Source organism: Osmia lignaria, chromosome 15 (assembly GCF_051020975.1).
Source record: "Osmia lignaria lignaria isolate PbOS001 chromosome 15, iyOsmLign1, whole genome shotgun sequence".
Lineage (NCBI taxonomy): Eukaryota > Metazoa > Arthropoda > Insecta > Hymenoptera > Megachilidae > Osmia > Osmia lignaria.
Window position 1 is genome coordinate 8,377,294 of NC_135046.1, and position 24,714 is coordinate 8,402,007.

The 24,714-nt window shown below is 40.2% G+C and overlaps 1 protein-coding gene across 7 annotated transcripts in view; it reads right to left on the reverse strand.

Annotated features, from left to right (window-relative positions):
- The window catches only part of LOC117612027 (uncharacterized), a 263,880-nt gene that overhangs the window by 91,100 nt on the left and 148,066 nt on the right, over window positions 1-24,714 (reverse strand). For all 7 annotated transcript variants that reach the window (XM_034340658.2, XM_034340653.2, XM_034340651.2 and 4 more), the window contains 2 exons: window positions 10,159-10,320; window positions 6,582-6,765 (listed from right to left, as the gene is read on the reverse strand). In XM_034340658.2, the coding sequence (XP_034196549.1) occupies window positions 6,582-6,765; window positions 10,159-10,320 (346 nt within the window). The remainder of the gene's footprint in view (window positions 1-6,581; window positions 6,766-10,158; window positions 10,321-24,714) is intronic.

The following is a 24,714-nucleotide window of genomic DNA, read 5'->3' on the forward strand; positions in this document are numbered from 1 at the left end:
TTCGTGAGTAATTACGTATGACTTTAAATGATCGAGAAAATGCAATTATTATTCTCCTCGCGAAAAGGAAATCAATTTGAACAGTCTGTCTTTTTCAAGGTACATCGAGACAGAGAAACGTTAGGCAAAGCTGACAGGACAATAGACAGGATGACAATTGATCGAGTCAAACAAATTTCGTTGGATCGATATCGACGGCCATCCACGCGATGGCCTCTCGAAATAATGCAGCTGCAAACCGGTCACCTCGTGATTTTACGATCGACTGGAACGGACGAAACAATGGTTCCATTATTTATTAGCTAGAATCTCGATGCATTAAGCGGCTCGAATTGGCGAATCGCGTGAAACATAACGATCGCTGCGACGATTTATCTGTAGTTTAGAATCCCGCCTCTAATACCACAGTTTTGTCTCTCTTGTTTTCAGGGGTCCAATTATCAGCCGTACTATTTTCCCCATCGTATCATCATTCATAACTTATTAACCCTTTTTCTGTATTTTGCAATGAAAATTTATTTTCGAAAATTTCCATTACACGATTGCTCTTTTGTCACCAATTGTAGGAAAAGAGTTAACGGCGCACGGCTACGATCTTTTTAATTTTGAAAATTTTCGAAATTTCTACGCGAAACACCCGTCTTTGCCGGATCGACGGGATTTTTAGGTCAGGAGCTTAATTGGAAGCGCGTTGGTGTCGAGTGCTTCTTTCGAACCGAATATTAACGGGAAATCTCACGAATATGACGGGAAATCTCAGCTGCAAATAGAAATCGATAAACCATCGCGTACCTCATGAAATCATCTCTCTACCCCTTCGTGACGTGGAAATCGCACTGTACACTTCAACAACTCGAAAGTTTCTTTTGTGCAAAAATAATTACCTTCTCCTTGTTTATAGTTCTTCTGATTCGTTAGCCACTTATCAAGGATATTCGCAAAATTCCATTGTGTTAAACACTTTCATCAACAAACTTTGTACAATACTTTGTAGACAACCATTCAAAGTTATATTGCAAAGACAAAGAATTTTTCGTATTCTAATTAAGAGACATTGTGCCATAATTGTAACGCGTAAATAATAAATATTGGTATTTTATTATTTGTAGATTACTTTGTTAGTTATCGGTATTTGTCGAATGTGTCTAAAGGCGATCAATTCCCAAATGAATTTCAGATGATCAATATATTGTCAATATTTCAGTACTGTCAATATTATTGAACATTCGAAATAATAGATCGATCTATTGTCATTGTTTGAAACATTGATGAAATGGTTTGATGAAAACTGAAATATTTTTATTATTGGTGTCAATAAATATTAACCGTATCAGATAAATGGAGTTTCTCAATAAATATCCGATAGCGTTGTCAATATTGTATTGACAATATTTATTGATTTCTGAAGGCTTCTGGATGGGTAGCCAGCTATCTTAAACGAACAGCTCTATTTTAAACGACTGAATGAGAAAACGAAATCGTATCGCGGTGTGAAAATTATTTGATCCAATGGGTCGCTTTGTCGGACGATGCACGCAAGGTTACAATGGTGGTCGGTGGCGAAAGCCGCCTTTCAAGAGAGGCCAAAGCCACCCCCTGTGGATTAGGTAATCTCGCCGTAAAAGTGACGTAATTTATGAAGCTACTTAAGCCCTGGCCCCGGTATAATACTTCCCTGCACAACGAGCCCTTTCACGATGCCTGAAACGAGATGAACTCTTCGAACGGAAATTATCGTTGCACGGCTCGGGCCGAGTTCGTTTTTTTCGAGTGCATATGAAACAAATGGCTGGCCGAGCTTTGCTCATATCGGTGAGATTGCAAGCCTCGTTTCGCTAAAAATTAAATTACCTTGGAACTTTAGTACGCGTTCCGAATGGTTCTTCCAAAGCGGTTAACGTTTATTTTTTATTTTCAGTTCCTTTTTTTTTTCACAAAACGCATGTGAAAAGAAATTTGTAGAAATGAATTTGTTTATTAATTTAGCAGAACAAAATATGGAAAAGCTCGTTTTAATTTCCAGTTGTTTTTTATCAAGTATTTATAGTCGCGAGATAAGAATTTTGAAAGTAGGTGTATGTTCTAAGAAATCAAACAATTAATCTAAGTGCACGAGTAATATACTTTCGAAATTTCATATTGCTAACTATAATATTATATAATGAACGACGATCTCGTGACTGACACAATGGTCGCGAAACAAAGAAAAGGACCCGAAACATATTGAAACGGAAAGGAAAACGAGTTTAATAATAGCCAGAGCTGCCACGAAACACGTTACAAACGGACGGTGGGGCACACTGAATTTAAGTATACGTGGTGGTATTTTGCGCGGAACGTTAAAGCTGAACGAATATCGTACATGGTCCTACACGTTTTATCGTCTCCAGAAACGTTCACATTTTTGACCAGCTGAATATATGCCGTTTTATGCATCGACTCGGAACGCTGGCGCCTCGTGCTTTTCAAGATTACCATCATAATGCAGAGCAGAAAGAACCACGGGCGCATTAAGCATCAATTTCCTATCCTTTCCGTGTGCAGGCTTAGCTGCTATTCTAAAATATCCTGCGTTCCGATCTCGAGTGTAAATTATGGACACTTAGAAAAATTTGAAATGATTTACATGAAACATAGATTTTACATAAAGCAATTGATATTTTTAGATAACAATATTAATTCTATTTCGAATTTTCCTTGATTTTTGTTTAATTTCTTTCGGTTTAACAATTGAAAAATTCATTCCCTGGTTTATACTTCAGCATAAATATCGGCTGAAAATTGTTGATCATCGGTATTATACGACGTTAATAAGCTTTCGTCGTTATCGCTTTTAGAGCTAGCGATCTTGAACCGACACGAGAGAAGAAACGATTAAAAAATGCAGGCAAACGGAAGAAAAGAAGGCGCGGCGACCGATGGTGGGGAACCGACGTTACAGGATCATGAAAGAAGCCAGCCCTGAGCGATTTTCATACAAATTCCCGAGCAGCCGGTAATCATAGCAAAATTAAGGTCATCCATCACCCACGGGGCTCATTCTATTCCACCGGCTCACTTAATAGTATTCTGCTGAGCGACGTAATTTCACTCCGCGCGTATGCAAAGCGAGAAGGCTGAAGAAAGATCGACGGGAACGGTGCGCCTTACGTTTCAAGCAAAATTTACAAACCATGGCCCCTTGCGCAATGAAACTAATCTTGTAAGTGAAATTTTACAAGTTAACAGTACTAATTAATTCTCTTGCAGAAGAACAACAAGATTTTTAATAGAACAAGTGAAGCCCTATTTGTATTATAATTCAATAATCAGTGCAAAATTAAGACTGATAGAACAAAGCTCTTGCAAGCAGAATACACGTAAAAATGAGTAAACATTTCGTCGAAGACGCTCAGAAGGATGAACAATTTAATATATTCTTAGAATAGCAATTTCCTTAATGTACAGACGCTTCTGAAAAGTTTATAGAAGAGTTTATAGAACAAGACTTTCTAAGTAGAGTAGATGCATGTGTGGTCAGACATCGCATAAATACTCGAATAATGTTACTGTATTTATAGAGCCATTTTCATAAAATCTGAAACATTAAATAATATGTAATAAGTACCATTTTGCAGTACCTTTATGTTCTCAAAATATATCAAATAATCTAATACATCTGTCCTATTACCCTTATTTTATCAGCATATTCTACTCTTCTAAGTAAATACCTATGTACAGCACCGATAAAGCGAAGTGGACGAGGCACATACAAGTGCAAATAACTTTTACTTTCAATTTCACGTTCGCAATGGGACAGGCATCGAAACGAGCCGAAACGATAAACTTTTACGGCTTACGGTCTCTGCGAAATTGTGTTCCACGTCGTATCGTTATGTCTAAGAAAAACTTAGCCAGCCGAATTTCTTGGTACTTTTAACGATCGTCTCCACTGGCAAACACGACGCTATCATGAATTCCGCGACATAAGTTTACGCTGATGCAGTCAACGGACCATTAACGTTTCCTCGCTCGAGGAATACCTTGGCGCGGAAAAATGCCGGTTTTGCAATCTTTCTGTAGCCTCGGCAGTTTCTTGGACGGCAACGTTCAAGGAACAGGTGAAATGCGAACTCTCGACTGTGTACACGTGGCTCTAACAATATTTCTCAGTACAAGCGCGAGGACTCCTTTTTCCGCTCGTATTCGCTAACGGCCAAACTTCAAGTGCGTTTCATTTTTTTCTTTTTTGTATTTTTCACGAGTCTATTCGGGGAGCTTTTAGTTAGAGGAGGACAGGCGAGCGGTGATAAATCGTTCAAGTTTGAAAAATAAAGAGGCCAGAACGAAAGAGGGATGGCCGTAATGAACGGCCCTGTGAATGCTGAATGTTTGCACTTCTACACCGAGTTTCAGACTCCGTGACCGTTTATTAAGCTTACTCTTTTCTTTTACCTTCGAATCGAGAAGAAAGCAGGAAACGGTGAAAGCACCGAGAAATAATTCGCGAAATTATCGCGGCAACGTTACCTACGAACACTTTTTCAGTGAAACAGCTCCACCATTCGACGGACTAAGTGCTCCTCCTCTCGATGTGATACATCGAGGTTTTACGGCGATGAACGTCAGATTGCGGTTATCTATGGCGAAAAGCACGAGGCAAGTATCGAAAAGCCATAATGCGTATTCCTTCGGCTTATCGAGTTCAGCCAAAATTATTCTTGTTCGTACAATGGCCGAAACTTCTAACAGACGGTTATTTTTACGTTCCTCAAAATGTGCAGTAAACTCTGCTAAACCCCTAATACCGATTATTCCATCATAATTTTTTAATTCATTACTGGCGCAAAGTTATCGGACGCAGTTCAATCGAAAAGAGATTAACCCATAGTATTTTGGTTCTAGCATATACTGTAGTAAAACAATTCACACAGATCTATCTCGTTTTGGTCCCTCTGTCAAAGAACAACTTGCACATTCTTTTCTTTGGCATCGATCTCTTGGAAGATCGATTAAAAGCCTTCGACGCGGACTTGCAAATTTATTTCGAGGTCTATTATTATGCGTAACCCGTTCAGCATGATGGACGGAAACTACTCAAGCCCAAAGCACTTCGGAACGCGGCGTGCATTCGTGTTCTAAGCTCTACTTAGACTCCGAGCGAAGAAAAGAGCAAAGGATGGGGGTGAGTTTCGTTCAGAAAAATTGTCAGAACTTTCGCAAAGCTTGTCGAAGGCCCTTTTCGCTCACCGCGAACTTCGTTCGCTATCTTGGCCAAACGACGGGGGGTGAACGGGGGATTTGGAAGACGCCTCTAGAAACAGTAATTTTTCTTTCCGGTTCGATCACCTCGGCTGCTCACTCCACTCTGTCCCATCTACACGCGTTGAGAGGGACTTAAGTGTAGCGGCCGATGCAAGCACCGCAAGACCGGAAGTATGACAAATTGAAACGGCCATCGACACGAGCGATCTCCAATCATATTGGCCTCTATAAGCCTTCCTTCGACTTCCTTTTCTAGTCAGAGGATCGGCCCATAGCTGGACTTAAAAGCAACAGCGTTCAAACGTTCGCAATTTATGATGTACCTAATTTCTAACGTCAATTTTTCTTCCTGTTGTTTTAGGAGTCACTTTAATCATGCAGAAAAAGGCGATGTTCAGGATTCTTTTCTTGCGAATGAAGTAAATATTCTTTATTTCGTTCTGTTAATCCTCGAAAGGCGAATCATCGCGATAGTAATAACAGAAATTAAATTTTATACTTCTATACCTACTAAATTTCAAATTTTTATACTATTATTCTGTGTAATGAAAAGTATTATCTTAAACAGTTCGTTAGCATTACAATTAACATTTGTTGGTCATTGGTCCAGCAAAATCGATCATACGTACTCTAAATAATGAAACACCAAATAATGAACACTCTAAATAATGAACACCATCGCGCAACAGGGAGCATTTTTTTTCCATTTGTTGTTACAGATTCTGTGTCAAGTGGCACGTGCAACGAGAAATGGATTGTTTTACGCACGAAAAAAGAACCGATAGAACGAACACCGAACGAGATTTATCGCAATAACAATTTTCAAACTGACAAATCGCACTTTGGCCAGAACACGAACATGGACAATGTTAATTTAATCAAAACAACAGAGCAACAAAATAATGGCATCGTTACGCTCGTTCCAAATGATTAAAAAACGTTTTTGAATACCCTTTTTGACCACGGACGTGAATATTGTTCCACGGATTCACCTATGGTATTACATTAACGAAACCATTATAGTCATTGATTCGACGAAACAAAGAATATTTTCCATGTTTTTGTATAAATAAAAAAAAAAAATATTGTGACTTTTGAAAAAAATTAATTACTACAATGCCAAAATTAATAAAAATGGTATTTAAAATGTATCGGAAATAAGCGGATAAAAAGAATCTTTAATTATTATTAATGATTTTGAGGAAACTCCACGCATAAATTATATAGATTTCGTATTAAAGCATAGTTAATATTAATATTTTAAGCCTTCATAAAATTTTAGTAGATATCTTACGACTATTAACGTAAGGAGTATATCAAAGTGTAATAGTACTTACGCTGTGCCATTGTGACGTCCAATGGAGATTAATCGGTATATCTGTAGCTCGACTCGTTGGCCAGTGTCAGGTACGAATCTGTAGGTACATCTCGACGGTCCTTCAAGGGACGGCGACTTTATTTGTCCGAAACCACGACCCGATTTGCTGAACAACTGTCTGCTGTCCAACGTTATGTTGCACACTGAAACAAAGAAAAACGAACGTTCTGGTGAACCCAGTACAAAATTGCCACACGATAAGAAATTCCTATAGTATGCATAAAGCTCAAAACATTGAACAATTACATTGAACGAACTATCTATTTTAGATTTATCCAATTAACCACGGCAATAAATTATTTGCGGCTAATATCATCGTCCACCGTGATAATCCAGCTCAGATTAAGCGTAATAGTAGCGGAAATAATGTTTTATCGGTCGATTGAAATGCGGGTTTGCTGAATTGTTTACCCTCCTTCTACAATATATTTGTAACGTTTCAGCTGCGTATAATTAATAGATTGGATTGGACGCGTGATTCAATTCGATACCGGATGAACATTAATCTTTCTGTTATTAAGGCTAATCATAGCCACCCACCATGAACACTGGTGATAGAATTAATCAGAACCTAAACTTATAGCAATATTTATTAAAATTACGCACTCGAAATAAATTAAAAACTTTTATATATTAGAAATATAATATCTTAATGAATAGTTTGTAATTTAAAATTTTAATAATATGCACAGTATCGAGCAGAATGTTGTTTATCGTCGTAGAAGAAGAGTTAAACTTATGCAATCTACGCCCGAGGAAACTTGTTTCTCGTTGGCAGTTTTTGGATTTGGCAATCAGCCTTTGCCTGAGTTGCAAAAAACTCATTTCTAACGTACACCTGTTGCACTCGACCACCGATAAAAAAAACTTATTCGCACCGAACCGATGTTAATTAAGTATAAATAATCTAAAATTCTCTCGTTAGCAACTATCTTTGCTATAACTTATCTGATATTTAATTTGACGCGTAATAAGTTCTGATAAATGTAATTAAATTATAGAAGAATTACTCTATAATATTTTTCATAATAACAGAGGATTAGACGCTCGTGAGAAAGAAAAGGTGCCTGTTCAACTGTCCCCTATTATTAACTGTCCATGCGGCCATTGTGACCTACACAATAAATGATCCAAGGAATCCCGATTTTGGCAAGTTTTCGCCTAGTCATCGATTCTTCCGTCCTAATGCCGTATGTCCTCGTATCTGAGTCACGAATCTACTAGGGAAGCTTATTAATGAACCCACTGATTCGATCAAGATGAAAGGCCTTTTCCCTTTCCAGCTCCCCTGCCGTTCAGAATATTTAATGAAACTATGCTTCGATGTCTTTGAAAAGAGGGAATATTTCACGATTAATAGAAGATTACTTTGTAACAGCAAAAAATTTACCTAGATTTTCAAATAATATTCTATCAATATTTGAATTCACAATCTTTCTATTTAACACCGACTGAATTCTTCTACAGTTAAAAGGGTGAAAATGTGAAAAATTTACTACCGTCGCGTCGGTGAAATATCTCGGTAGAACGAGCTGTTAAGACTGCTCGCGATCTGCGAGTAAATAGAAAGGAAACAATTTTATCTACCATTGTATCACGTAGGATCCCATGCTGAAACCCGGAATCCCGAACGAAGAACCATTTATTCGACGCGTTCCTTCGTCGGCCACGCGGAATCCGGGTCACATGAAAGCGCAACACCACCGTGAAAGAAAAATGCTGCGTCGCTTATAACGATTTTTCTTGCTTACGTCGAGCCGTCGACGCCCGCCGAGGCGAGACGGACCTTCGTCTTTTCATTCGAGGCGACGAACAGTCGCGACGATACGCAACCTTCTGACTCGATCCATCGAATCGTTTCTTCATTCATTTGCAGCACGAAACAAGTATTTCTATTTCCTCATTAACATTTACATTTCGCATTGTGATGAAACACAACATACTCCGCCATTTTGAAAAATAATATTACTTCTTTATTTATAATGCCTTCCTCTACCACGTTTACCGTTCTGCAATTCATTGTTATTATAAGCTCAAAGTTTTCTATATGTTTTGTTATCATTAATATAAACATTTCTTGGATTAGAAATAATGTATTTCATCTTTACTAGGTGGATGACATATGAACGTCACAAATGAAATTACAGTAACATTTCAAGAAATTTCTTTCCGCTAATTAATTACATCAAAGCTTCCTTCAACCCGTCCATCAATCTACCTTTTCGCGTTAATTACGCGAGACGTTATTACCCTTACATCCCATCCATCAAACCTTTCTTTGAGACCTTCTTATACACACGGACGAAACCTACATCCCTCTTTTAATCATTGCGAGACCCTTAATGGCTGCTACCTTTACGTTCTTTACGTTGATGACTGCACATGACGAATGGTCTCGTTCGTTTTGTGAAAATCGGTTTTCTAGTAAATGATTCGAACAAAAATACTTTCTTGAATAAAAATAAATTCGCAGACAACGTTGCTTCGTTACCAGCTTTTTCCTGTCGTTCGAAAAATAAACTTTTCCCTACTCTACGTCTATTCACGGGAACGTTCGCCGATCCATAATCCAGCCGAGCAAAGAGACTTCATTCGACACGCTTTAATTTCCATTTGTTCACGGGAAACGGGACCGGCAGAAAACGCGAAACGGCGACAAAAAGGGAACCGAGGCTGGCTTAATGGCGCAAATCCTATTTCTAACGACGATCCAGACTCAAAGAGATAGCGGTTGCCTCTTCGACGCGACGTAATTACATTCGGTGGAAGTAAATACGCGAGTTAGAACGATTGGCCAAGCGAGCTTGTATCGACGAGACGCGACAGTACTGGCCCGACTGCCTAGTTGGATCGCTAACGAGTTTAATGTTGAAAGCTCTAATTAGAAGTGGCAGGCTTAGGCGACAGGAGATTCCCGCCGAACCGAAGGCTTGTTGTAAGGTCCTCTCTTGCTTATTTGTGGAAAAGAATGTTGATCTTCGGTGAATAAAATATGAGGAAAGGGAAAGGATCGAAAGGTTATTTACATCGAAATCAAATATGTAGAGATTCGTGAAAAATAGAGAAACTCTGAAGCTATACTAAACTATCGTATCGCTAATAATGCCTACATACCGAATAATAACCGTATAATTAAAACAATCGATCGTAACTGAAACGGAATTAACTTATGAACGGTTTATTTATGGATTCTGCTGCGAGCATCGTTAATTCGCGTTAATTTCTTCGATATTGATACAATTATTTGATTTAACATGGAAAATGAATAACTATGCTTTGTTCCGTTCGATTAACCGTAATCGTGCTTAAATATCGTATAGCTGATATCGCAATATCTTAAATTGAAAATAAACTAATAATTATACTTAAAAATTCGCGAAAGCGAGTGTTTCCAGATACTATGAAAATTTGAATTCGGTTTTAATATTTGAAATGATTTTCATCCACGAGTTGGAGGTAGACACAGCTGTGTAGCTTAATTTGATACGGCGAATATTGGGACTAATGGTTATGAAACGTAACGACGGTGTACTCACTGTTGGCGCAATGTTGCTCTAAGCCGCACTGAGCGCATCTGTCCGGCGATGCAGCGCCGCAACTGCATCCTCCTGACGGGACGCAGCAAGCGCATTCGTTGCTGGACGAATTAAAACTGCAGGAGCAACCCTCCGTCGTTTGTGTCCAAAGATCCACTTGACCTGGAACGAGAGGTGAACAGGTTAGAGAAGTATCTCTTTGAAAGATGCACGCAATTACGAAGCGGTAAACGTAATCCGCAGACTTAACGAGCAAGCTTTCATCCTAAGATTTACTGTTTTAAGAAGAGAACGGTGTATAAACGTGCTAGAAAAGGTGTTTATGATAATTCCGAAGTAGTTGGTTCAACAAGGATGATATTTTTCGATATTTTTCAGTTCAATGCATAAGTTAATAAATAGTTATGTAAACGTAAATTAGATATAAGCTGTTAACAGAAGATCTGTATATAAATTCTAAATAATCCTCGTAATGGATTCACGTTCAAAAAAATTAAAATATTAAATATAATAATATCATAACCGAATCCAGCATCATACAACAAATGCGTGTCAGATTAAATTCTTTACCAATTCATCGACGTACTAGACAGCGGTGGTATGCGTAAGTGCACCTCTGCCGTTCAATGATAGTCGAACCTATTTACTTTACCGTCGTTCACGGACTTCCGTTTCAACGTACAGAACTGCTGTTAAGCCGTTCAGAAAATGCAATTCTTTTCCCGTGACGCTGTGGAACGGCGTGGCCTGTCGCGTTTTCCGCGTTCCTTGTACCGATTGAAATTGCAGCTCAAACGATTTTCCCTGTTCGCAAACCTTTGCCTCGTGGCTCCGCCTCGCCCACACGATCCGATCCGCCTGTTTCTTGCCGAACATTCCGATCGTACTATTACGTTTTTTCTTCTCTCTTCCCGCGGTTACCTTTGTTGCCTCGAAACCCCTCGTTCACCCGTTCTACTCATCCGCACGCTTTTTTTGCCCACTTCTGCTGCACCGTCGCGTCTCTCGACACCGATAAATAGAAATGCAGGGAAAAACAGAAGTGGAGGCGGAATATAAGCCCCCTGGACGGCCGATTGCTCACCGTTTTTCCTGCCGTTTGTTTTTCTTCCAATTTCTATTGCATCCGTCGCGGAGCGCCACGACGTCGTGCTCGCAAACGAATCGTGACAATTAGCAAGCTGTCGTTCTATCCAGATAACCGACACAGCTTTGCAACTCTCGTGCACGGAAAGCTTCCACGGGTTTGTCGTGGACGCGAACGAAATTGGAACTTGCCGTCAACGATACGTATGAGTTTAGATTAAAAATGGCACGGTTCGAGGGTGGTGATGGAATAATTTTTAAATGGGTTACGTAGGGAGAAATTAAAATTCTACTGTACTGCAAATACAATCCAGCTTCGTCACGTCTGAACTGTAAATTGCGCTCGGAACGTGACTCGATATTACAAGGCAAGGGGTTAATTGGACCATCACCTGCAGTGAACCACTACTGTAACTTGACGTGTATAAACAATTTGGACATGCAATAAAGAAAATTAGTTTCTTAAATATGAAATTGAATCTTCGTTTTCGAAATGTATCACTATATATTCAAAATGAAACAAAAAAATGTTTACTTAAAAATTTCCAGTGTCGACGAATGTCAAAGATAGTAAAATACTCTACACATAGGCAACCTCCTGGTTAAAAGTATTTAATATCGAAAGAGTGAAACGATTATCTACCCTATCATTTTTCTACTGATAATCACCAATCATCGCAAAGAATAATTTATAACGGCAACGTTATCACAATCGCAATGCCGATGCACGTTATCGCGGATCAATTGGGACTGATGGAGCCAAGTGAACGCGTCAAGGAAAAACCCGTCCCGATTCAACGTCTAATAGAGATTTCCGGTTGATTCTGCGAACGGGGAGATACGCGTGGGTGATTGATTGTCTTCTTTGCCGTCGTTGGAATCGGTAGGGTGGAGAAGAGAAACAGAAGAGGAAGAATGGAAGGAAGGAGAGAACGAAGCAGTGAGAAGTATGCGGGAGGAAGTGGAAAGATAAAAGAGGGTGCGGGCCAAGAAGTAAGCGAGACAAAGAGTCGGTGGAAGATGTAGATCGGGCTTGAAGAAGGAAAGGAAAGAAGGGTAGAGCCGGGTTAGATCGTCGCGTAGGAAGAAGACATAAATTCCGTGGCAGTGTAAAAAGGGCGTTAAGAGGAGAAGCTCCGGCACCCCCGATATGTCAATATCCCGAGGAAATACGGGGCGGTACTTGGCCAGAGGGGTAGTAAAAATAAAGCAAACTTTATTGCCTGTACCACCGCCACCACCACCACCACCACCACCACTACCATCGACCCGTCTCTGGAAATGTATTTCAGAAAAACATGGGCGAACGCTTTAGCAGCGTGAATGTGCCGGGATGGCGGTTAGAAGGATTCGCGGCGTTCCGGGTGTGGAGTGCAAGGGATTTCACGACGGTACGGTGGAAGGAGGTATGAAATAAGAGGAAGGCGGATACTTCCAATTGGATTCTTAATCCATCGATTCAGGCTCGATTACGGGGGTTTGTTTAATGTCGATAGAGATCTCGACCACCCCTACCAAGTTGATCCAAGGTCGAGAGGATGGCGATACTTTCCGTCGGAGGAGAGAAGGGTTGGGGGGGTGAAAAGAGCAATGCGAGAATCGAACGTCAAAAACGAACGAGCCAGATGGAGACGACGAAATCAGGGACAAAAGGAATCCGATGCAAAGAAAAGGCAAAGACCGTCCACTGTCTTCGTGATTCCTTTTGCTACTTTGTTCCCGGAATCTTTTTTCGCTGGAATTTCTGCCACGACCGCACTTTCTTCTTCCTTCGCTTCACCTCGGCCCGTTAAAGTCGGCGAGTATGGTAACCGTTTACGATAACCCACGTCGTCAGACGCATGAATCACGGAATAAAAACGCGCGCCTTTTGTTGGTAGAGGGTTACGGGGCTGCTACTTTTTATGGGGGAATTCTTGTTCCCCTCTGGAATAACGGGATTTGTTGCTTTGCCTCGGCGACAATGTAAATCCGTGATCTTCGGATTCGGTAGGTGTATTTTATTTACTTTTTCATATTGTAAATTGAAGGGGGTGGTTTTGAAACATCAAATTTGATATTTAGAATACAATTCCAATATGGTATGAATTCAATGTATCAATTTAAAATATTATATTGCTAGTTCTTTTCCTTTTAAAGATAAAAAGACAGTTGGACACAAAATGTCACTCGGCTGTTCGTTTGAGAAGTCCATTCGCCTCGGAAATGAATAATACGACAGCAACGTTAGAGCAGGGACATGAATTCACAGACGAACGAAACGACAGGAACACGAAAAGATCCACTTGGAGTTCTCTTTGGCTGACGTTAAATTCTAATGAACCGGACGCCGGTCAATTTCACTTAGCCACCTTCCGGTGGATCGCGATATTCCGATCCGAGCTGGCAAGCCATCGCGTAATGGCGTTGGATACAGTTGGCTCGGTGCGGTCCACCCCTCGAAAGTGTCTAATAATTTTCGTTGAAACGCGCACCAGCTCGGATCTTCCGTGCAGCTGCTCACTGTGGACGAAGGCATTACCATGGTAATAGATGAAATGGCGATCGCTGAAAGGGATCTGCTTCTAGCTGTTCGTTATCACCGATATTAGATGAAGAGCGACGCCTATCCATAGAATCTTTAATGAACGGCCTGCGATGACGTTCACGTGATTTTACGATGATGATACGAATGGAAACTTACGATGTGACATCAAGTCATTTAATCAGTTCTTGCGTACCTTTGTTATCAACCTCTTCTTTTAATACGTTAAATATTGTTACAATTTTATATAATTTTCTCACGTTGCTAATATAAAATAAAATTTTTCAATGATCTATGATTCTTTAATTACGCCAATTTTAGAAATATTATTGAATAATAAAAAAGAATGTATGGATAAGAAAAATATTAGAGTTTAAAAAATTAGAATAAGTCATCTCACAGTTGTTTATAAAAGCTAAAATTTATGAAATAAATATAGAATTCTTTTTTTTATGAAAATAATCCCAACGACGATATTTCCCACAACAGAGAGAACAAATAAGAGATCTCAGCTCACTGTTCAACACGAATCATCGAACTATGGAACGAACGCGGTATCATGTTTCCGCGGAATTTGTACGAGATATAAATTTCAACGGGTATCGGTATAAATTTGATACTCGTTGATACTCGAACGATGCACCTCATTTTTCACGTTTTTTGGTTTCGACTGAGTGTGACATATTTTTTTCACCCCATCCTATACGAAATTCATCGCTATTAATTTATCAAGTTCGATTCCGGCATAACATTGGTTACTGTGTTTACTCGCTTCTACGATATTGATGATGATTCGATTTGTCACGATCGTATTTCCTGTTGGCTTTACCCGCTCGCACGCTGCTAAAGTGCCTTGCAACCGTTTTTACTCGGTCCATGAAACTTTCCCATAAATCATACGCAAGTTAAAAACCAATAGGTAGAAAGATATTTTGATCTCACGATAAATAATTAAAACCTTAAGCTCCTTCGTCATCGAATCCTATCAGACTTTCTATATTGCAATTATATTAAAAATATTATAAATTAATTGGAACTATATTATAAATGGCAAAATATCTTTGATTGTCAAAACTATTAATGCCTTTGCAGCATTTACCTCGTTGTATCTAATTACCATCTAAAGTCTCGTTTCACGAAATGCATCAAATGCACCAGTTTCAGATTTATCAACTTTCTACCACTCGATCTCGTTTTTACCCTCCCTTCTACCCTCTATTTTCCTTTACCGAGGGTGCAGGAGTGGGTGTCGATTAGTTGGTGCAGGGTTTCGGTTTTATGACGGTTTCCCGGTCACTGTGCTGCTTGGAATTCCATCCACATCTCCATACATTTGCACTTTAATTGGCTTCGCACCCGCCTCCTATCCGTTCTATATCTCTTTGCCCGCCATAAATATGTATAATACAGGAGGACGCGTGTGCACGCGACAATACGCCCGAACAGCCGGCAGCCCGTGAAGCAGCGCATGGGGAAGGGTGCAGCGAATCGTTGGCAGGCAACTATTTTCCTCGTTAGGCAGTCGTGAAACGCGCTACGCTTTCGAAACTCATGCGATCCAACGGACGTTGAGTGATAAATACGCTAGCAAAGTGAATCGGTACTGTTCGCTTATTCGCCCGTGTTAGGCACCCTCCCTTCTGTGACAGTGTATCGCTTTGTTCCTAATGATTTAGTGGATCCGCTTGAGTGTTAGAATTATCGGGCCGCTGTTCCGCGCGCTGAATCGAGCGGCATGGAGAACAGGTGTGAGTACTCGGATTTAATAGCGAACCTGATTAACTCTTTGATACGTTTCACTTGATGATGATAGAAAAATATTGAGCAAGGTGTTATTTTTAATATCTCAAAGAATTATGAGTTCTGAATCTCGACAAATCTACTCGAATAAAAAGCTGGTCAATTGATTAAACTTAAAAGCCTCGTTTGACAATTAATTCTAAATCGCAGATAATCAAACGAACAACTGATTCATGCATGAAATATCGTTTTGCGCCCGAGCAACACGAGCAGCCTGACGCGACCACAATCGTCTCGTTAATCGAGCAAAGATTGTTAAACCCTCCCCGCTGCATCCACGAAACGTAGCATTTCGAAATGTCTACGGCAAACAGCTGGCGAACTGGCGCGAATTAATCTTCACCGACGTCGGCGCAGGATCTTGTTAATGCTTGAACAGATTTGGTAAGGTTGCTTCTCAACTATCGGGATTCACGCGGACTAATCTCCTTGATCGGCACGAGCAGATGCAACGGGGTAAAATTACGTCCAAGGAGGGTTAGCTGGTAAAATTAGCAGAGCCGTCCAATATTTAGGCGGTTCGATCGGCGAAGCGTTAATTGCTGCCACGTGGATTCCACAACTAACGTATCCACGATCCATCGGACGACACAATACACCCTGCACGAGCACGAAATTCTATTCCACCGTCAGGTAGACACCGATGATCAACGACCACTTCGAGCAGAAAAGCTTCCTGCCAAGTTTTCCTTCCAATCGATTTCCACAAGTTGCCTTACTTTTGCATGGCAGATTAATCTCGCGCCAGATGATTAATGGAGTAATTAATATCCTGACATTCTTTGGCAGACATTTTCTGTGCGCGCTTCAAAAAATGACGTAAGAATGAAGCGTTGTCGTTTAATAGGTGACATTAATTATCGAGTGTTTAATAACTTTCAATCAGGATCAGCTTTATAATTAACCAATTGTGTGTCGATGACAGTTCTTTTAGACACGTCTTGTCACAATCAAACTTGTATCTTCGATTTATTGATTAGTAATGACGGACAAACGAACTTCAAGTATTGAAGTTACAGGACTTTTGATTAATAGCCTTTGATGGAAGGAGACGAATAGGCCGCAGCAATTACCGTCATCGATTCTGAGAAACAATTATTACCGCCTTAGACCCCTTATAACTGTCGAAGATGACGCGGACGAGTTATCATAATCGGCTTTGGCTCGATGCCGAATGAATCTGTCGAAGCGGAAATCCGATTTCGGTATCGTCGCGTTGCAATTTGCGAGCTGACCTCAAAAATATGCGCAGAACGTGGAACGTAAATTTCTGAGGCGTGGAAATTCAACTTTGAAATTATGAGAGATATATACAACGGTGATTACTAATAAATTTAGATTTTAACCATTCTGTGGCTGGTGTTTTATGATACTTCCTAATTTTTTAATTAAATCATAGGTTCTGTATAGAATCTGAGAATTTCAAATGTTATAATTGAATGCTTAATAATTTCTTGAATTCACGAGATCGTTAGTTACCAAGTTTTAATACAAAAGTTAGTATTTTCAGGTTTCGCTGTAAGTCTTTTGAAACTAACGCGATAACTCCTTGATTCCTCTTTCATTGGCTCTTTCTGAGAGATAGAGAAGAAGGGAAGGAGAGTGCGATAATATTTGTCCTGTAAATCGATTTCTATTTCTTCCTTCAAAACCTTCTGGATTTATGATGCGATTGCTTACCGCCAGGAAAGAGGAGAACGAATATAAATCTTAGGGCATAAACTTTCTTAGTGAAAACGTTTTTCCTTTTTTATTATCACGAAATGCACATTGATTGAGTAATAAATTCTTCATCTAAATTTAGCTATATTTTACACTCGATTTCAACGTTTAGAACAAATGTATATTTTTTTTAAATCGTGTGAAATTTGTTGGTATTTCTGTTTTGAAGTAATAAAAATTATGTTACACGAATCCAATGAAACTCTTATGAAAGAAATAGTTCGTAATTCATTTTTTATGAGGATGCAATCCATGGACGGTATAAAGCAGAATTTACATGTTTGCATAAAAGATGAGTGCCTGTTTATGGCCATAGTAAAAGCAAGATCATGGTAAGCTTACATCTGACGATGTAATAGCGATCCTATTGAATTCGAAAACAATATACTACATCACAAGAACATGCAATCGAATATTACAACTAATGAATAAATTCTTCAACAACCCTAAAATACACAACTAAATTTTGAAATGGAAAATTCATTTTTCAAGCTTTTAATAATTGTTGCGATTATATTAATAACTATCATGAACTATCAGAAATTGGACGTTTAGCGAGCGATAAGTAGTTAAAGAATCCCAATTGAAGCCATCTCGGGGAATCAATTGAATAGGAAACACAAGAGCATCCGTATCGGGCAAAGACAATCATCTTCAACGATCCTTTCAACCAAAAAGCTGGAAAAACATTTCGTGGAACGTCAGAATCGTTCCCACGAGAGGAGAAGGGGTTGAGAACTAAACTTGGATCGAGCGTCTGCGTGTGTGTTCGCGCGTATAATAATCGTGGAACGGTCGAAACTTCCCCGCCGAGATGCCATTAAGGGCACGATCCTTCCCCCGTAGGGGGTGGAGACACAGGCTAAGTCTCCGGAAAGTCGGTTCGGGTCAGCGTTCACCGTTGTACCGTTCACCAAGCCGCCTGGGGATCACTGCTATAGCGATTGTTTTTAAACCGGCACGGCACACAGATAGACGGATCCGCCGCAAGCGGTTTTACACAGCGAGAGGAGAAAAAGGGGGTTGGAACGTGTAGGTGAAGCGGCTGATGTTGGGTCCAGACTTGAAATATCGCGCTCCTAATGCACCGGAGCAAAAACTGGCGAGTACCGCGCCTGCAGGGGTGGTGAACAACTCCGGGGACAGAGGGCAGAGAAAGTAGAGGTCGTCGGCGCAACAATACTCACCATATATCAGACCTCTCTCTACGAGAGCTGTACCCTCGGCTATGAATCGCTAACTAAGTAAATCAACTTGAACGACTCACAGAGTGATAAAGATTTTTAGGAATCCTGTTGTCGCTGGATTCATTGGTACCATTGAATCTGACAGATCGATTTAATTCATTCATTGATATAGGCGTCTATAGATGTCCAAATAATGTCAGTAATCCTAAGTAGACTGTTGACTGTTTATGGATTTATGATTCATCATAATATGCAAACGTAATAGATGGACTTTACGAATTCAATTTTAATAAAATTTAGAAAAAGCTAAGGTAAAAGTAGAAATGGACGTCCAATTAACAGCCTATTAACAGGCTTTTTGACAATATCAAAGTTACATCATTTAATCTTTAGTTATTGTCAATTATAAAGTGGTAGTGCGTATCTATTTTGTTTATGGCCAGTGGATAACGTGTTAAAAGAATTAATCCACTTATAGGAAAGGGTTGATCAAACAAATTAAACAAGACTGAACAAATAGTAGTACGATGTTAAATCCATGATGGTTGCAAGAATTTTAGGCAGTCCGAGAACGTCTGTGTCCTTAATCTTTACAAATGGTGGACCCTTTATGGGCTACTAACCCCAGGCCTGCTCCCGCATCCATCAAAATCACGCGAGCCCGGATCCATTTCTCGTTTCCCAACGGAATACCTGCCGTCCCTCTGCCACTTCCATCATTTTGCCGTGTGCGTACATCGGCCGAGATTATTCATCGCCGTCCGCATTAACGCGGGCGTTCGTTCGGCGTGCAAACCGTTGTTTCCTCGTTCCATCCATATCTCTCGTCGACAATTCACCGTACGCGTTTGAAAGAACAAAATCGGGGCCAATTTGAATTCTACGAGCACCTATGTTACACGGAACATTTAATATACGTTCCAGCGAAACGATCCTCGGCTACTCGTCCAGAAAGCCATGAAATCGTTCGCGCGTACCAGTTTCACGAGAAGTCGTATCATAGATTCCAATACGTAAGAGGCTAATTCTGACTAACTTTTCGTTCCATCTTTCAGTGAAAAGGCGACGACGAGGGTCGAGAAAGAAGATTCGAATTCGGAACGCGTGCCGTACCAGTTTGCCATTCGTTCGGTGCAAATATGGCCAACCGAACTCGTTTCACGAAGGCGTCAGCAACTGTAGCTACAGCTCGTTTCAAGGATATCTGGTATGCAACCGTAGTCGACGGGCATAATGCAGGTTTGGTCCGCGCATAATGGCAATAGTTGGCTCCGATCCCAAAGGCCCGTTCCACTCTGAACCGTGTTAGCTCTACTTCGTCCTTCGTCCTTCACCCTGCCATCCACGTTTGCTCTCCTTCCATCCCTGTTCCAGGACGACTTTGCTCGCGTCCCTGTATCCCGCAGTGACACGAGGACGACAGCAGCCCACAGGCTTGCTCTCTAACGAGCGGAATCCGAGACTATCGATCTAGTTACGTAGAATTCTGGCCCCAAGTAGTACTGACGCACGACACGAACGGCCAGAACGTAAATCTCTGGTTTCACTGTTCCCGATTTTCGTCAGCCACTCTTTCCACCCTGCTCCCGCGTCTCCTCTCTCGCTAACATTTCGGCACTCTTCCAAAGCCCGTCGAGCTATTCCGTCGACCGGCAGAAAAGTTTCGTCGCGAGCAGGCTTGGGAAATTTTAATGCGGCTTGTTTGTTGTTCACGTTTTTTTTTTTTTTTTTCGAAATCATATTTTCAGCTTTGGGTTCATCGTGCCCGGTGTTTCTGGTACTCGTTACCTGCTTTCAAAAATGTTTCCAACGGAGGATAAAGTTGAAAGTTTTGCAGAGAAACCGGCGACGTTGCACAAGGACAATATCAAACTTTTAATTATAGTTTATAGTTTATGTTTGTTGTAAAAATTTGGAACTCTAATGTCTAATACTTGCATGAATAAAAATTCTAGTTTCCCAGGAATTCTGAAGGAGGCAGACAGGGAGGAAAGAAAATTTTTATCTGAAAATAAATTATCGAGGGCGTTTCGATAAGGTCGACGATTTTCATAGGCAAAAAGAGGGGGTAATAAGCCAAGTGCGGATTTCCGGGCGGAAGCCAGTCAAGTTCATATTTGACGGCAATTGCCGGCCAACGATGCGACGCGCCGGCATCTCTCTCGTCCCTTTTCCTGCCTTTAAATATGCTTCCTCGACGTCGCTCGTGAATTCTTCCAATGTCTTCGCGAGACGCTTCAAGGAATTCGATTTTAATGATTCACCGATTTTGCCCCTTTCTTTCAACCGGCACGATTTGATGCAATCGATCTGTCGACTGGCTCGAAACGCAGAGGGAAGCTGGGGAGGAAAGGGCATTCTTGTCTGCTCTCTTGGAAATAGTTCCCGGGTGCTTCCGCGTGGAAACTTACTACCGAGCTTCCTTAATAACGTGGCTTTCGCGGAGGCTGAGTTTCCGGCTATTCCGGGCTTGAAATTCCGCTCTCCGTAGCGCGGTCACATTTTTTAATATTCCTCTGCCGATACTGCGTTTCCGTTTCCACGATATCGTCGTGGGACTTTTTATCGTTGGCCAACAGAGAGGAGAGGTTTTGAGTAAAAGGAAAAAATGATTTACAGCGGCTGATTTAAAGGGAGACAATCGCCAGAATTATGAAATTACAAAAAAAATCAATTTATGCGGTAAAATAAAGTTACTTTTGATAATATTCAGAGGTCAGAAGTAAAGGTTAGATGCCAAATGATAAAATACCTTTTGTATTTACTTTTTAACACGTTGATTGTCAATTACGATTTAACTCATTTAAAATTATTCATAAAACGAATCGTAAAAATTCGTGAAAAATTCATAAAAATTTTATGGAAATTTGATAATGCGACGGCAAGGAATTGGGTGTGAATTGTTAACGACCTAAATCGTCAGGCGATTTTCCAACATAGAAGAAAATGGAATCGTTAGGGGCAACGTGACATCGTTCAAAAACAATCCGAAAATCATGTACCCCTGTGTCTGATCGATATTCGACGCATCAAAGCAAGCTGTTATTTTCGTGAAAATTCGTGCAGGGATGTTGGAACCAGTGCCTAAAGCATAAATTGTTTTCCATACGTGATATACTATCTATCGATATATTACTGAATATGAACTGAAGATTCTTCGAAATAGTTGATATTAGATGTCAGAAATTATCGAAGATTAATGAAATTTAAATTATACAATCAATTATGTATGCAATTGATAATGATAGGTATAATTAGTATAAATCATTCGAATCCCATTTATAAATTAAAATATTCCTGTAATTAAATCGTAGAGTTTAAATCATTAAAAATACTACTAAATATTAAATTATATAAATTAGAAATATCTTCAAATAATAATCCAATTTTTTAAAATATTTCAAATATCAAAACTAGAACTGTTTTAATAAGAAAAATGATGCTTGAAGCAATCGATCCTTTAATTACTTTCACTTCAAATAATTTGATTAAATACATCCTCTATTTACTAAAATTAAATTTTATCATAACGTAGAAATTGAAATATTTCGACGAGTGTGGTGGAAAGTTTAGTTGTCAGTACCAATTGAAACTGATTGCGCGACTGCAAAGAGCGTTTGAATTCAAGCCGATTATCAGCAGTTGCAGGAGAGAAAATGGCGTACCGACGTTTCATCAGCGCATCCCCGTGTCGAAATATCGGCTAATAATGAGCTTCCACATCCGGCGAGTGCCGCGTAACAGGAAGTCGATTCGCTGTTTTTGGGAAAATCGCGTCCAACCTCCCTGGCTCGTTTAAAGTGCATCAATTATTCATTGACCGCTATGCGGCCAGTATTTGCAAATCTGTTTTCCAACGAAATAATGGCAGGTATAATATAGAAGCAATCGTGCGTTACATTACGGACCCCTCCTCCTCTATGTTCCATCCGTAATTCAACGTTCTAACAATATTAACGAGAGTATTAAAAATCAATGAAAAACGATAACAGGCGTTTAGCCGTCGATTATTGGTTCACTATTAAACAGCATATCGATTTATCTGATTTTCATCGCATAGCTTTCAAATAGAAATTTTCCAACGATGAACGTATGAATTTTTTCAACTGAAATTGAAAATACTCGATAAGTGAATTAAAATAGAAAATAAATTACTATTTGTAATATCAATTAGCTGAAAATGATCTTGTCTATGGACATATATAAACACAGGGACGAATTATTTCAAAATTACTTATTTCTGTTCACTTCACGCGCGTACCAACGCCGACTAATAATTAAACTAAGCAATCATCGCGTAAAAAAGAAATTAACCTGTTCCTCGGGGCTGTATCGTTTAATAATTCCCAGGTCTTGCGTCGTGCCGTGCTAAAACGCTACTTTTCGTCAAGGCGTATAGGCAGGCTTAAATATTCAAGAAAATGTTTAAGCGACGAGCGGCGGAAGGCCCGAGTATTCTTGTAGTCGCGTAAGTAGTGTGAACGCAGAAAACGAGGTATTAATTAATGCGCTAAACGCGGTGCATGGTAATCGAGAAAAGTAAATTCCAGAGCAAACGAGCTGTTCTAACAAAAGGGGAAGCGTGTCACCCTTGAACATTGTCTTCCTAAAGACGAAGGAATGTTTTCATTAAGAGATCTCTTGGTAATGACAAAACGTTTTGATAACCTGACAGAATGAAATGTTCCGTTCGGTAATTAGAAATTACTGACGAAGCGTTTAAGACATCAGTAATTAACAGTTATTAAATTATGCACTATTTATTCGCCAAAAGTACTTGAGATCACTCAAAGTACTGTCTGACTATATTCGAACACATTCTACTGAATCTACCACCTGCGGACTTTTGCTTGAAAATACGAAATGCGCAATCCACGACCTCGCAATATTCTTCACCTACTTCCCCATGCAAATTCGTTTCAGAACGTTGACGAGCACTCGCAAAACAGCCTGTACAAGAACAACGAGCTCTCTGTTTCACGAGAAACGTCGTCAGCTTGCACCTTTCGTCGCTTCCAGTGAACAACGAAAAGGAAGCGTCTTCGAGTGAGCCAAACGTATTCCTGAAAAATTGTTTCGAGGAGCAAACGTTTGCCGCGAAGAATACGTCGAGCAGAAACAGCCGGCTGAAAATAAATAAGCAGAAAGAAGGCCGTGACGAGAACGTGTTCGTAGAAACGTGACGACTTTGCGGGAACGTCGTAAATAAACAACGGGAAGAACCGACGAACAACGCCGTGCCGAATACGAGCGCGGATTTGAACGTCGTACAAACACGACCCTGCGATTGACGCATCGCGTCGATGCATCAGGAAACTTCTTCGTTAGCTCTTCCCTCATCCTCCACCTACCGCGACTCGTTGGCATGAATTATTAAAAGGCTGTTCGTTCGTAACGATCCGCTTGCCGGCCTCGAAACGTTACTTTGGTGATGCTGTATTTTTAGGGGCGAGGCAGAGGAATCGAATTGTACACTTGAAATTAACGAAGCACAATTAAGGGCCTCGCGTGCGGGCGTGAATTAATGCCGAATTGAATGAACCATTCGTGACGTGGATGTCGAGAGAACGCGGAAGGAGACCGAGTGGTTGCGCGCAAAGGTGAAGAGAACGTGTTTCAAATGAAACGAGTGTTTTAATGAAAGTAAGTTGAATGTGGTTTACAGAATTACCTAGTAGAAGTGTGCAACAATGGTGCGAATGAAAACTCTTCATTATCGGACGACTAATATCATTTCCGTGCCTTGAATTTCCTCCGCGCCTGTTTGGAAACTTTGGTAACGATCATTTTTAGCGAATTCGCGAAATTGTACAATATTTGGTAAAATTAATCAACACACCTGGCAAAACGTAATTGCAAAGAGTAGATTTGAAAAGCAAATACGATACACAAAACTGTTTCACCTGCGATACTTTATGCTTCCATGCCAATTATCGAGTTTCGTTCCTTTGATATAAATTTTTCAGAGCACCTTGTTTTTTCCGGGAGCTCAAACATTGCTAGGCGCGTGCTTTATTTATGGTGAGTGGTTCCGGGATGGGAAAACGAATTCTATGGGGATAGTTCGAGCTGGGTCATCCTAAAGCCACATATCTGATAGCGTTGTTAGTCACTTCGATGGCTCATAAACCTGACAAATCGTTTCTACTTACAGTTACTTAAGTCTGTATGCACCGAGGGATGAGATGTCCGTCGCGGTGTTTGCCGAGCATTTCTTTCGTACAACCACCACTTCGT